This window comes from Piliocolobus tephrosceles, chromosome 7, assembly GCF_002776525.5.
Source record: "Piliocolobus tephrosceles isolate RC106 chromosome 7, ASM277652v3, whole genome shotgun sequence".
Lineage (NCBI taxonomy): Eukaryota > Metazoa > Chordata > Mammalia > Primates > Cercopithecidae > Piliocolobus > Piliocolobus tephrosceles.
Genome location: NC_045440.1, coordinates 16,819,622 through 16,834,884, shown reverse-complemented (window position 1 = coordinate 16,834,884; position 15,263 = coordinate 16,819,622). Strand labels below are relative to the sequence as shown.

The following is a 15,263-nucleotide window of genomic DNA, read 5'->3' as shown; positions in this document are numbered from 1 at the left end:
CAACCCAAATGTCCATCAGTGACAGACTGGATTAAGAAAATGTGGCATATATACACCATGGAATACTATGCAGCCATAAAAAACGATGAGTTTGCGTCCTTTGTAGGGACATGGATGCATCTGGAAACCATCATTCTTAGCAAACTATCACAAGAAGAGAAAACCAAACACCGCATGTTCTCACTCATAGGTGGGAACTGAACAATGAGCTCACTTGGACTCGGGAAGGGGAACATCACACACTGGGGCCTATCATGGGGAGGGGGGAGGGGGGAGGGATTGCATTGGGGAGTTATACCTGATATAAATGATGAATTGATGGGTGCTGACGAGTTGATGGGTGCAGCACACCAACGTGGCACATATATACATATGTAACAAACCTGCACGTTACGCACATGTACCCTAGAACTTAAAGTATAATAAATAAAATAAAATTTAAAAAAAAAAGTGCTGTTTACACTATACTGTAGTTTATTATGTGTGTCATTGGAGCCTTCAGCAAGTTGTCATCGTTTTGCTTATGGAGGGTGTCACCTTGATGTTGATGGCTGCTGACTGATCAGGGTAGTGGCTGCTGAAGGTTGATGTGACTGGCAATTTCTGAAAATAAGACAATAATTAAGCTTGCTGCGTCATTAGTTTTGTTTGTTTGTTTGTTTGTTTTTTTAAGCCTGGGTCTCACTGTGTCACCCAGGCTGAAGTGCAGTGGCACGATCACAGCTCACTGCAGCCTTGATCTCCCAGGCTCAAACTATCTTCTCACCTTAGCCTCTCAAATAGCTGGGACCAGTGGCATGCACACCACACACGCCTAGCTGTAGACTCTTTCATGAAAGATTTCCGTGTAGCATTTGATGCTGTTTGTTAGCATTTTACCCACAGTAGAACTTCATTCAGAAATACAGTCAGTCCTCTCAAACCCTGCAGCTTTATGAACTATATTTATTTAATATTCTAAATCTTTTTTTGTCATTTTAACAGTGTTCATAGCATCTTCACCAGCGGTAGTTTCCATCTCAAGAAACGACTTTCTTTGCTCATCCTTACAAGTCCTCATCTGTTCAAGTTTTACAGTGAGATTGCAGCAATGCAGTCCTATCTCTAGGCTCCACTTCTAATTCTAGTTGTCTTACTGTTTCCACCACATCTGCAGTGACGTCTTCTGCTGAAGTCTCAAACCCGGCAAAGTCATTCCATTAGGGTTGGAATCGACTTCTTCCAAACTCCTGTTGTTGATATTTTGACCTCCTAGGAATCACAGATGTTCTTGAAGACATCCAGAATGATGAATCCTTTCGAGAAGGTTTTCAGTTCACTTTGCCCATATCCATCAGAGGAATCAGTATGTGTGGCAGTTACAGCCTTGTGAAATGTATTTAAATAATAAGACTTGGAAGTAGAAATTACGTCTTGATCCTTGGTCTGCAGAATGGATGTTGTGTTAACAGGCATGAAAACAACAGTCATCTCCTTATACATCTCTGTCAGAGTTCTTGGGTGATGAGGTGCTGTCTTAATGAGCAGTAACATTTTTAAAGGAATCCTTTTTTCTGAACAATGTGTCTCGACGATGGACTTAAAATATTTAGCAAACCATCCTGTCAACAGATATTCTGCCATCCTGGCTTTGTTGTTACATTTAAAGAGCAAAGGCAGAGTGAGGGCCTCAGGATTTTCAGAATGATACACGAGCACTGACTTCAGCTTAAAGTCACCAGCTGCATTGCCCTCAACAGAGAGTCAACCTGACTTTTCAAGCTTTGAAGCCAGGCATTGACTTCTCCTCTGTAGCTATCAAAGTCCTAGATAGCATTGTCTTCCAATAAAAGGCTGTTTTGTATGTATTGAAAATCTGTTGTTTAGTATAACCCCCTTCATTGGTGATCTTAGCTGGATCTTCTGGATAACTTGCTGCAGCTTCTCCATCACCGGTTGCAGCTTTACCGTGTGCTTTTATATTACGGGGTCTGCGTCTTTCCTTAAACCTCATGAACCAACCTCTGTTACCTTCAAACTTTTCTTCTGCAGCTTTCTCACTTGTCTCACTTGTCTCAGCTTTTGAAGAATGAAAGAGAGTTAGGGCCTTGCTCTGAATTAGGCTTTGGCCTTAAGGGAATGTTGTGGCTGGTTTGATCTTCTATCCAGACCATTTAAACTTTCTCCATATCAGCAATAAAGCTGTTTTGCTTTCTTGTATTTTGTGTGTTCACTGGAGTAACAGTTTTAATTTTCTTGAAGAACTTTTTCTTTTTATTTACAACTTAGTTAATGGGTACAAGAAACCTCACCTACAGCCTAGCCTTAGCCTCAATAAGCTTAATCATTTCTAGCTTTTGATTTAAAGTGAGAGACATGCAACTCTTCCTTTTACTTGAACAGTTAGACGCCATGGCAGGATTACTGATTGGCCTAACTTCAATATTGTTGTGTCTCAGGGAACAGCTGGTCAGTGCAGTGCTCAGAACACATGACGTGTATTAAGTTCACCATCTTATATGGACATGATTCGTGACTCCCCAAAACAACTGCAGGAGTAACATCAAAGGTCACTGATCACCATAGCAAATATAATAATAATGCAAATGTTTGAATTGTGAGAATTGTCAAAATGTGACAGAGATACGAAGTGAAACCATGCTGCTAGAAAAAAAAATGGCACCGACAGACTTGCTCAAAACAGGGTAGCCACGAACCTTCAAGTTGTAAAGCGATATAGTATACATGAAGCTCAGTGAAGCAAAGCACAATACAGTGAGGTATCTCTGTACTTAAACCTTTGCTCTACAAAGAACTTAGCAGCAATCTTAATATTTTGTTTACATTTGGAATAGTGTTATTCGTACTAACATATTTAAGACCTTTTCTCTAAGACACAACAGCCAGTTCAATAGAAGGTAATCTCAAGGTGAAGCAAAAGTAGTTTAGGAGGAATGTGCTGTGTTTGAATATATCTTATTGATCAAGTCCACCCCAAAAATAAATGAATGAATGCGTACACACATTAGTAAAAGTTTGAAATATTATGTTAGTACAAAAGATAATTAGCAATAACATTTTTATTCCGTTTCTTTTTTCACTTTTTGTTTTTTTGAGACAAAAGTCTCATTCTCTCGCCCAGGTTGGTGTGCAGTGGCATGATCTTGGCTCACTGCAGCCTCCACCTGCCCAGTTCAAGCGATCCTCCTGCTTCAGCCTCCAAGTAGCTGGGACTATAGGCACGTGTCACCACACCTGGCAAATATTTGTGTTTTTAGTAAAGGCTGGGTTTCCCCATGTTGGCTAGGCTGGTTTTGAACTGGACTCAAGAGATCCGCCCTCCTCGGCTCCCAAAGTGCTGGGATTACATTTGTGAGTCACTGCACCCAGCCTTCACTTTCAGGTTTGATTTTGTGCGTCTCCAGAGATACTGGCCATATTCTTTGGAATGAGTGTTTAGTTAGTATCATCTTTGGCTACCTTATTTTTCTTCAGTAATAATGAAGGAATGGAGGTTCAAACTGTTGTAGCTCAGAAAGGTGCATTTGACAAGAGGCAGCCGAGTCCCACTGCTCCCCTTCCCCCACCTCTTAACATTTCTCTGGCTTTCTTACTATAGCTCCCACTCCCTCTCCTATTCTTGTTCGTTCATTTGCAATTTTAAGATATGCATTTATTAATCTATAAAAGCGGTGCTTGGGATTTGAGAGCAGGTAGTGATGTTATTGATCAAAAACCATGGCAAAAAAATATTTAGTGAGGATCACAGGAAAAGGGAGCAGAGACTAAAGAAAGGACTAGTTTGGGAGTTTAGCTGGGTGATAGCTAAGGTCTTTCTCAAGTAGAATTGTAAAATAGTAGATCTGGAAGTGGGCGAAGAATGCTAACTTTATGCAGCCCTCTCCTATTGTATATAAAGAAAATGAGGGCCAGATCAATTGATTTGTCTTAAATGTGCAAGTCCATGACAGGTGCTCCACCCACCCATTTCAAATTCTTTGCTCATGAGGTTGGATCTGTTCTCTCTTTTATTAAATTTTTCTCTCAAGAAAATATGTATAACATAATGTCGCATATTAGATACTGTGTGTGAAAGTGTCTCGCACATTGTAAGTAGGAAAAAAATTAGTTGACTCCATTAGCTGACTAATTCTTCACTAGGTGAAGTTCAGTCAGGGTTAGCAGCACATTTTGTATTCCTTATGTAAGAGGCCTCTGAAGGCAGAACAGATTAATCCGTACCTAGCATAATGCCTCCCTAGCCTCTAGGATGTACCTAAAAATGATTACATGATGAATTATACACATTAATTATACTTCAGATTCTCTTTCAATAAGATAAGGGCTTTGAAATTAATTTTCTAGTGTTCATTAATATGAATTTGTGCTGGGACATGTATTCACGGTGAGGTGGTTTTGGGACTGCGACTGGGTTTGGAAGTGTATCACGACACAAGATTAATTGTCCAAGACACAGATTTCAGCTCTGTTTACATGTTAACTCGATTCCACAACTATGTCTGACCATAGAAGTAAAAAAAAAAAAAAAAACAGAAAAGCAAATTCAAGCATGTTCTATCACCCTAAATAGGAGCTGAAAAGATGAATATTAACCAGGTTGCTTATGAATATACATTCTCTAATGTGATGCTCTTTACAGTTGGGTATATGAAAATTGTCCAGTGGGTTTGGGAGAACACAGATGGCTTAAAGAGAATCAATTTCCAGAAACTCATCTTCTGTATGTACTTCTCCCTAAAATGGATCTACCTGTGAATTCTCTTGTGGTCAAGCCTTCAGGCTGTTTCTCCTTTTGCACCTCTGCTTAACAATTGCCCTTTGCCACTTAAGGAAAAAAAAAAAAACCTCACCTATAACCTTATTTGGTACATCGCAAGGTGTAAGACCCCCACTGGTCGGGAGGGGGCAAAAACAGAGTCAATTCCAAATACTAGTTTTGGAGAAGCTTCCTATAGTGAGAAATAGTGCGGTTTTTCAATATTATTTTAAGGCATAGAGAAGACAATAAAGTTGAAGACCGCTGCAAAGTATTTTGAGCTTTTCTAACCATTTTGATATTCATCTATTAACTGGTTTTATCATTAATTTTTCACCAATGTCTTTTTTAAACATGCTCCTTCTCTGATAACACTGCCAGAGTGGTACATATTTAATTCTATGCTTAACAGTCTGCTTGATCTGAGTATCTGCATGAGAGCCAGCATAGCATTTGAAAGAGGGAATTGTATGGATGGTGTCATAATTCTTTCTGAGTCCAAATTCCACTGCGGTCACTGTCAGTTTTGCTGAAAGTGGAAGCTGTGATATCCTCCATACTTTTCATAATGATTCAGGGACCACAGAGAAAAAAATTAATTGGAGTTTAGAGATTATTGAACTAAAATACACGGATTCCATCAACTGTGCAAAATATGTTGGAGAGAGAAAGAGACTCACGGTTACACAATGTATGGTAATGCAGAAAAGCTTCAGAGAACCCTGTGTGGGCTGGCGATGACGGCGCTAAAGCCTCGAATAAAATTGCATTTTATCTTCTCTGAGAAGCAACCAAAAGTAAGGAACAAAGACTTAAAAGTAAATTTAGACCAGAATACGTTTACCTCTGTAATTTAAGCAGTTTCCTTTGCTTTTTCATTCTTAAAAATGATGATCTTCAAATTCAAAGGGTTGTTCTATCCTGGTTAGTGTCAAGAGAGGTGTGTGATTGTTATCTGGCTCCGGGGTTAAGTTACAGAAATTGCAGTTAGATAAAAGATTGGTAAGCTTGCAAAGCAGTGATTTTTAAACCAAGGCTTCCAATCAGAGTTACATGTGGAGCATTTAGAAATATTCATGCAGTTTCCTCATCCAAGGAGCTGATTTGGTAGATCTAGGACAGGGCGCAGTAATCAGTGTTTTAAAAAATTCCTCAGTCGATTCTCGTGTGCACTGTCACATCTTTAGATAAGACCACTGTGATGAAAGACTATTTGACCTAGGAACTGACCCTGGAACTATTTCTTAAAATCCATCTGTGGGTATATCATCATTCTTTGCGAGGTACCTGCTTTTCTCTTGCACCCTGGAGTATTGGTTTCCTTGGGCTGCTATAACAAATTACCACAACCTTGGTGTCTTAAAAAACAGAAATGCATTCTCACAATTGCAGAGGCCAGAAGTCTGAAATCAAGAGGTCGACGGGCTTTTCACCCTCTGGAGGGTCCAGGAGAAAAATCTCTTCCTCGCCTCTTCTAACCTCTGGTGGTCGCCAGCATTCTTTGAGTTATGTGTGTATTACTCTAATTTCCATATTCCTCTTCATGTCGCCTTCTTTTCTGTCTTTCTTAAATCTCCGTCTGCCTTCTTCTATAAAGACACTTGTGATTGCATTTAGAGCCCACCCACGTACGTTCCCCATCTCAAGTTCTTTAACTTAATCACATCTTTAAAGTTTTTGCCATATAAGGTAACATTCACAAGTTCTAGAGAATGGGACCTGGACATCTTTGTGGGGGGCATTCTTTAGCCTTCCACAGTGAGTTATCGCTTCACTGTATGTATTGATGTGGGCTGTCCTGTCCCATTAAGGTCCATGTGGTAACTTGCCCCCTTATCTCTGACTACCAGTCCATGGCAATGTTTCCTCACAAACCCTGCCCTCTTGAGGCTAGGCCAGATAACCCCTGGCAGAGCTGCAGATAAATTGTTTTTCTGAGCCGTAGACTACGCCTCCAGTTTTAACCATTCTTATGACAAATGCCTTTGGTCCTAAATGGACTGAGAGTATAGGATCAGTGCAGCCAGCCCATCATCTTCTCTGACAAAGGCACTTCAAGCATGTGTCCTAGCAACAGTGGCTCTTTAAAGCTCATCTTTTAAGAATAGAACATTACCAGATTATTTGAATATATTCTAAGAGAGGCACAAGTCTTATTATCTTTTCAAATGGGCTCTGACTTTGGCCAGGCATATCTGATGCCATAAGGTTTGGTCTTAGGAGGAGAGAATGTAGTTAGTTGATGTAAACATGAAGTGTTATTTACTTGAGTCAGTGTTTGTGACAACCAGCTATGGGACGTGGAGAGAAGTTAATTAACTTGGGATTTCATTTCCTCATCCTTGTAAGGAAACCTCTGTTTCATGATCTCTGAGTTCAGTTCTGAAATCCCATTTTGTTAGTTCTTCCCTTACCATCAGAAAGGAGAAACAGGTGCTAGTACAGATGCATTTTAGAGAAGATGGCAAGAAGCTCATGAATGAAGACCCTGCTGAAGCTTGAGTTGATGAATATTCAATGGCATTAATTTGTTCTATTGTTGAATTTTCTCTAGTAGTCCTGAATTAGTCACATACAAATTGGGGAGACTGCGAAGTTCAGTGCTACCCCTCATTAATACCCACCTCCCCGCAACCCCCCAGTCCGCTGGGCTTCAGAGATGGACCGAGTCATAGAACTTTATCTCCTAGCCACACAGATCCGTCCATGGGAAGGATGAGTGAACTAAACCTCTTCTGGGGCCTTTCATACTGGAGCAGGGAGAAATAACTAGTTTGTTGTTGTTGCTATTGAGAGAGCCAAGCTGTGAAAAGGTGTTACTTGTTTTGGATGCGTTTCGTGTGTAGTGGAGAAACAAGAACTGGAGTTGGTTGGAGTAGAAAGAGGAGAATTGAGATGAGAGAGAAATTCCTGGACCCCTGAGGCTACTACATGCATACTTTTTTATGATCTGACTACATTAATTATTAGACCTCCTTACCCTTAAGGCAGTGTTTAGGTATTTGGCATTTGAAAGTAAAAGAAATCTTAACTACTCTGTAGGATTTTTCCTATGGAGAAATCAGAGCTGGATTAATCAAGAGTTACATAGATGTAACCACAGCTACTCAGAAGGCTAAGGCAGGAGGATCCCTTGAGCCCAGGATTTTGAGGCTGTAGTGAGCTATGACTGCACCACTGTACTCCAGCCTGGGCAACTAAGCAAGGCCCTGTCTCAAAAAAAAAATTATATAGTATCTATTAATATTTTCATATACAGCAGCATAACAAAGAAGTTGAAGATATTAACTAGACTGGTGGAAGTGAGAGACCATGACGTCTAGACTACACGGGAAAGGAAGTAATGACTGTCAGGCTAGAGGTAAAGAATAATCAAGGGAATTCATTTCTTAACTAGGCTGAGTAGATAAAAAGATGGGAAGTTGTGTAGAGAGTGTATTTAAGTTTTGAATGCATTTGTAAAGTGTCTTCCTTTTATTAAGAAAAATAGTGAATCGTGATAAAACACTACAAAGAACGAGGAAAATTCCTTTGCAATTTTGCAGTTGAAAAGAATAGGGATGACATCCACTGTTTGGATTCGGTATGCTACAATAAAAAAAAATTTATTCTATGTTATTTACACAATGAGAGGACTTGATCTGCAGTACTGCAAGTCTGGAATTCGGCAAGATGCTTTGTAATAGATTATCTTCATGAGATATCTGGCTGATTGAATAGCAAGAATTTTTAAATTTAGAATTCTACTTCTCTTTAAGCAAAATATTCCTGAGGGCAAAAGTATTGGAAAAAATTTGTGCTAGAACAGAAATGAATGTATTAGAAAAATTTTAGATGTTTAGCTATCATTTAAACCATCTACCTTTATGAACAGATTTTTAAAAAATCTTTGCCTCATTGTGAATTACTCTGGATAATATTGAGTATGATAGTAGTATCTAAAGAAACGTTAATGATCTGTCTCTTTTCATTTGTAGTTTCTCAGCCCACTGTTACTTGTGGGTTCAGAATGGCTCATGCAAGTAATATAATTCATTTAAAAGGCATTTGTCCAACAAAAGCCCTACTGAGACTGGAGCTAGATTTCAAATCTCTCTGCGTTTCCATAGTTGTTCAGCCTCCTGAGACATTAACTGTATCATAGATTGGAGCTCTTCAGTAAACCTGAGTTCTTCAAAACGAATATCCAATTTATAGCATGGTCTTTGTGCCTCAGTATACGCCGTATTTTAATTGTATGTTCTGTCCCTTCTGTGTTTGAGAATATACACCATGTCCTGAAAAATAAAAAATGTGACCTGGTTTTTATTAGCTACTGTAATTTTTCAATAGTTGAATTGACCATTGCAGCCACAATGGAGAATTTTTATGAAGTTTGTCAGGATACTGGCTAAGAATACATGTATTGAGGCATAAATAATATAAAATCTGCAACTTAAATAAATTTACACTGAATTTGAAAGTATTTTGCTGAAAAGTGAATTCACTATTGGTGTGCAGGGTTTGCTTACACACATGTAAACGCTTGAGTGAGACAATGTTAAGGGCCAAAGGATAGAAATACAAGGCAGTTCTGCTCTGCTGTGCTGCTTGGACAACTTTCTGAACCTGCCTTTTCTTGTTTGAAAGATAAGAGGTTAGATGACATATGATCCTCCTTTTTTCTGTCTCAGAGTAAATGAAGTCTTGGCTAAGCCTTCAAGTTCTAATTGATCCAAGTCATTCTTTGAGGGAAAAATGTTCCAACATCATCATAATATTGTTATGCATACAGTTACTTTGTTGAATATAATTTGCTCTTGTGGTTTTGTATCTTAGAAATGCATTTGTGTGTTCCTTATAACATCTTACTTAAAATTTAAAAGTAAAGCCAGACACTGTGATATGTGCCTGTAGTCCCAGCTGTTCAGGAAGCTGAGGCAGGAGGATCACTTGAGCCCTGGAGTTTGAAGCTGTTGTGCACTATCATCATGATTGTGAATAGCCACTCCACTGCAGCCTGGGCAACATAGCAAGACCCTGTCTCTTAAAAAAATGTTTCTTGGTAGTTGGTATAGTGGAACAAGCTGACTACAAGGACCTTTGTAATGCTAGAGCTGGGAGAATCAGGGCGACAGTCTTGTGCTGACTGAACTATACTATTATTGTTACCAAGGATCTAAAGAAGCTTTCTGTCTAATCTGCCACAACTGCACACACACCACAATGTAATACTTAATAACTATAAGGCAGAATTGGAATGTTTCACTGATAATAAAAACTGCTTAAGTCAGTGGTATGGAAACTCTAAAACAGTTCTAAGATGCTTTTCCATGTCTGGCTTCAGTCCCCCTGCCACGTATCTTACTCTTTAATTTGCCATGAAAACAGTTCTATTTCTTTCAGTAATGAAAAAAAAAAAAAAAAAAAAAAAAAGGCAGCCAGGCATGATGGCTCACACCTGTAATCCCAGCACTTCGGGAGGCTGAGGTGGGTGGATCACCTGAGAACAGGAGTTCAAGACCAGTCTGGCGAACATGGTGAAACTCCGTCTCTACTAAAAATACAAAAATTATCCAGGTGTGGTGGCAGTGCACACCTGTAATCCCAGCTACTTGGGAGACTGAGGCAAGAGAATCACTTGAACCCAGGAGGCAGAGGTTTCAGTGAGCCAAGATTATGCCATTGCACTCCAGACTGGGCAACAGAGTAAGACTCAGACTGACAAAAAGAAGAAAAGAAAAAAGTATGAGTACTCCACTGGCCAACTGAGTGAAACTACAAGACCATATTTTCAATATGAGAAATAGCATGCACAGTGTAATTTTCATCACATCCTAATATGTTACGATAGCAAAATGTAGTACAGTACTGTGCCTTACCGATAAAGGACAGTTTTAACTTTGTGAAAGTCTCTTTGTTTCATGAAACGTTTACCCAATGCTCATTTGCCTCCCCGTGTATTCTTCACCTTTCTAAAGCCAAGATGACTGACAAGGGGGGCTTCGCGCCTATCCCGTTATGAAGGAATTACTTGGTCATTTGCTGAATTCAAAATGTGGAACAGAATGGAAAGAATAATTTGATCTCATTTTCTCTCTTTACAGGCTCTGTACAACTCAATCAAGAATGAGAAGCTTGAATGGGCAGTGTAAGTGTGCTGGACTTCAGCCTTTTAATAATGAACTACTCACTTTTTTCCTACTGTCTTTATGCCTTGGAAGTGATCTTAAAGGAGGATTAAATATGCATTGCCAGTTCTCATTTTACACCAAGTGTCTTACCTACTTTGGTTTTATACAAGTAAACCCAGATACAAGTAAAACCTACGTTGGTTTTACACAATAAACCCAGAGTATACTGTGGTTTTTTTGGTACTCATTGTGTTCCTATTCTGCTTTTAAAATGGTTAACTGTACCTGTAGGTAATTAATTATCTTTTAAATTTATCTTTTTAAAAGTAACATTCTAAAAGAAAAATCTGCTGATGAATAGCATGTATTCCAAAATTTAATACAAATGGTTTTGGTATCATCCACTTATTTTAATTATCGCCTTCCTATCATCATAGATCATGGCTTTCCAGGTTTATTTCCTATGATACTAATCATACTGGGACATTGATAGATACTAAGCACAAAACAACAACAGCAACAACAAAAAAGGTTCTGTGAATAGAATAAGCTTGGGAGATGATGGATTGAATAAAGCTATTTTATTTAAACCGCGGAACTTCTAGGAGTTTATCCAATGCCAACGTGTGTTATCAGTCCCCAAGAGAGGAACAGAACGTGTAATATTTCCTGACTCTGACAGTAAAATGTAGTGTTGCAGGGTACATACTTCAGGATATGCTGTTAAAGATGAGCTGCATCTAAGTCTACATAGAACAATACCACTCTTGTTAAAATTTCGCTAATCAGTGTAGCAGTTCAAAGTTTTAATTTTTAAACAAATTATGGAAGAATATGAGATTTTTAATCACATTACCAGGAAATTAGGTCAAAATGTGTTTTTTTGTAATTAGAGCTTCATGGATTTTATTTTTTGCTTTTACTAAGTATTCATAAGTATTGTTTTACCACATAACCTAACACAGCATTCTACAATGAACTCGGGTTTACAGAATCATAACTTGGAAGATCAAACTTGTTCGATTATCTGCACATTGGAGGAACATGGGTTAGTAGTTGACTATGTATTACATACAATGTGCGGGAATTAATTTTTAAAGTATCAGCACCACTTGAATTGCTTCCACTCACTGTAGAGTCATATGGTACTATTGCAAGTTAGGAAGTCAAAAGTTAAGAATTTAATATTTGCATATTAAATATGCATATATATATATGGCTTATGTGTCTGTATGTATATACATGATGAGACTCATTTGAAGGCAGCGTTCCATTTCAGGGAAAACAGATGATTAAGAATTAATGGTCTGCTATTAATTCTGCTAAGAATTAATGGTTTGCATTTCTTGCTGAAATGCAAAAAGGACATCCTGACATATGCAGAATATGCAGTCTAGAGAAAATAAATAAAAATGGCATCATTGGATTCACTGTGGGCAAGAGAATACATTGAAGATTCTTTTATGAAGCTATTTTAAAACACAAATACATATATTCTTGAGGACCTCTTTTGTAAATCTAGCTTTTCTTTGAATTTGTTACAGCAGATTTTATTTATTCATTTATGGGTAGTCAGAGTTGGATGCAGGAGAGCTATATCTTGCGTGTGAGCCAAGGGTGGAGGGGTGGGAGTTTACCCAGTAACTGGCTTCTTCTGTGGCCCTCCTGTGAAGTTAGCGGAGCATCTTGTTCAGAAGCCTGGATTTCAGAGTCAGATAAATTCTGGCGTGAATTACAACTCTTTCATGTAGTAGCTGATTCACTGACCAAGTTAACCTGTAGCCCTCAGTTTCCTCTTTTGCAAGACTGAGCAATTATTGAGCCTTGTGTAACCTTCCGGATGACACTGTGAAATGTTCGAAAACACTGAACATAAAGCAGGTTGCTCTTCAGTTGATGCCTGATGCTGTAGCTTTCAAAGCCTCAATTTCTTTTTTTTTTCTCTTTTTTTGTTTGTCTCTCTTGTTCATATGCATATACATATACTACATTTTTATACTTTATCAAGAATTAGAAGAAGACACTATAGTGGTTATCATATAATTAACTTTCTGTCTTCACCTATAAAATGAAGGAATTGGATGAAATGATCATAAGTATTTTTTCTACTTCTAATACTCTGTAAATTTCTGAGTTTTATCATATATCAATGTTTCCTCATAAAACAAAGGAATTATGGGACACCTAAGTCTTGGAATAAATGCTAGCTCAAACAAAATTAAACAGATCTGGAATCAGCCTGTTCAATCGGTGTCCATCTTGAATTCCTGCAGGAGAAATTTGAATTTAAAAATCTGACGTACATCTTGAATTTCTGTAGGAAATAAATGGCCAATACCCCAATTTATTAAATCACTGAGTCTTATTTTTATCTTAAAGCACCTTTTAACATCTAAAACTGGTGTTTTTTATTTAGAACACACTTGAGAGAACCCTGACATATAACAACATATGTGATCCTTTACAAAAGAAACTAAGCAGCCAAGCATGGTGGCTCACACCTGTAATCCCAACACTTTGGGAGGCTGAGGAGCACGGATCACCTGAGGTCAGGAGTTCGAGACCAGCCTGGCCAAAATGGTGAAACCTCATCTCTACCACAGATACAAAAATTAGCTGGGCGTAGTTTCATGCAGTTGTAATCCCAGCTACTCGGGAGGCTGAGGCAGGAATATTGCTTGAACCCAAGAAGCAGAGGTTGCAGTGAGCCGAGGTCGTGCCACTACACTCCAGCCTGGGTGACAGAGCGAGACTTGGTCTCAAAAACAAAAACAAAAAAACCCCAAGCTTTTTCCTTCATAAATGTGTATGTACATGGATATAATTATTTATGACACTGTGCTCTCCCGGTTCTCCCATGCCTCTCTAAACTACACTTTTTCTCTGACCCATTTTCCTCATATTATCCCTTAGTGTGAGATGGACACTTAGAATTGTCTTCTTCCAGTGTAGCCTCCTCCTCAGCAATTGCAATTCACTCTTAAAACTTCTTCTGCCATTCTCTAAAAAGTCTTCCTATATATATACAGCTCTGACCTCTTTCCCAAGTTTCAATTCAGTGTTTGCATTTTCCTGCAGGATGTTTCTGCTGGCGCTTAGCACTCATCGTCTGTCTCCAAACTTTGTCGTGTGTGCTCCATTTCTATTAATGACACCAGCATTTCCGGCTTACCTGGATTTTAGCCTTTACATCATCTTTGACACCTGCCCACGCCACCACTTCCAACCCCAGCAGAAATGGCTCCAAACAGCATCTTTCCTCTTCACTCCTGCCATTCTTTCGTTATTCAGGCATTTATACTGTTTGCCTCCTTAACAAGGGCTTCCATCTCTAGTCTTTCCTGTACTTCAACCTGTGTGAAATTCCCATGTGCTGTAAAACTTTAATTAGGCGCTTCACATTCTGCCACTTATTGATTTTGTTCTCCATTCTTGTCTTCACACAGCCCCCATTTCAACTAGGCTCCTAGTAGGTATAGCTACCCATGCGAGTCCCATTGCTGCGTGCCTTTTTGCCAGTGTTTGTGAAGTCACCTCTGCTGGGAACCTGTGTCCCATAATCTTTTTATGTTCAAAGTCCGCCATCCTTCACAGTCCAACTCCTCCTATTCCATCTGTTTTCTGGAAGTTTTTTCTGATCTTGCTAACCAGAAGTATGATCTCAGCCTTAAGCTTCCATTTTACTTTATCCAATGACACCAGCAGTTTCTACACGCCATTATGGTTGGTTGTAGTAATGTGCCGTTAGATTGTAAGCTCCTTAAGGAAATGATACATGTCTGAATTTGTCCCTTCATCTCCTCTGTTGCTGATCGTAGTGTTTTTATGTAACGAAGCCTCCGTAAAAGGCTATAGAAAGGATGTTAATGATACTGAAAGAACTGCATTTCTTAAAAGGTAAGCCTACAAGTGTGTAGTTTAGAAAATAGTTACAGGAAAGGTAGTGATGCTGCAAAATCTATAGGATGATGCATAGAAGACTTACACAGGAGGCATCTTGATGTGGATGTTAGAACCTTAGAGGAAATCACAGTAGAATTGTTGAATGTTAGAACCGGAGAATGTTATAACTGTTATAAACCTTATAGGTTTTTATATCATTGGCTTTCTGACCGGGTTCAGTGTAACCTTGGGTTACAGGGAGATGTCTTGGGGCCTCGCCTGGGGGTGTGAGTGAGGGGAAGAGGAAAATTGATGGGGACCCAGTTCTGCTTCCTATAAGTATTATGCCTAGTTCAACTGATGAGAACAGCTCCGCATTTATCTCTTTTGCATACATGTACAGGGTTCTGTTTAATATTTTTAAGGTATATGTTCTTTAAAAATTTTTCTGAGAAGTACTTATCAAGTCCAGTGTTCTTTATATATGAGGAAAATTAAGTCAAGAAGTGTTC

The 15,263-nt window shown here is 38.8% G+C and overlaps 1 protein-coding gene across 2 annotated transcripts in view; it reads left to right on the top strand.

The window, feature by feature from the left end:
• The window catches only part of PSD3 (pleckstrin and Sec7 domain containing 3), a 483,052-nt gene that overhangs the window by 347,363 nt on the left and 120,426 nt on the right, over positions 1-15,263 (top strand). For both annotated transcript variants that reach the window (XM_023216635.2, XM_023216636.2), the window contains one exon: positions 10,843-10,886. In XM_023216635.2, coding sequence (XP_023072403.1) covers positions 10,843-10,886 — 44 coding nt within the window. The remainder of the gene's footprint in view (positions 1-10,842; positions 10,887-15,263) is intronic.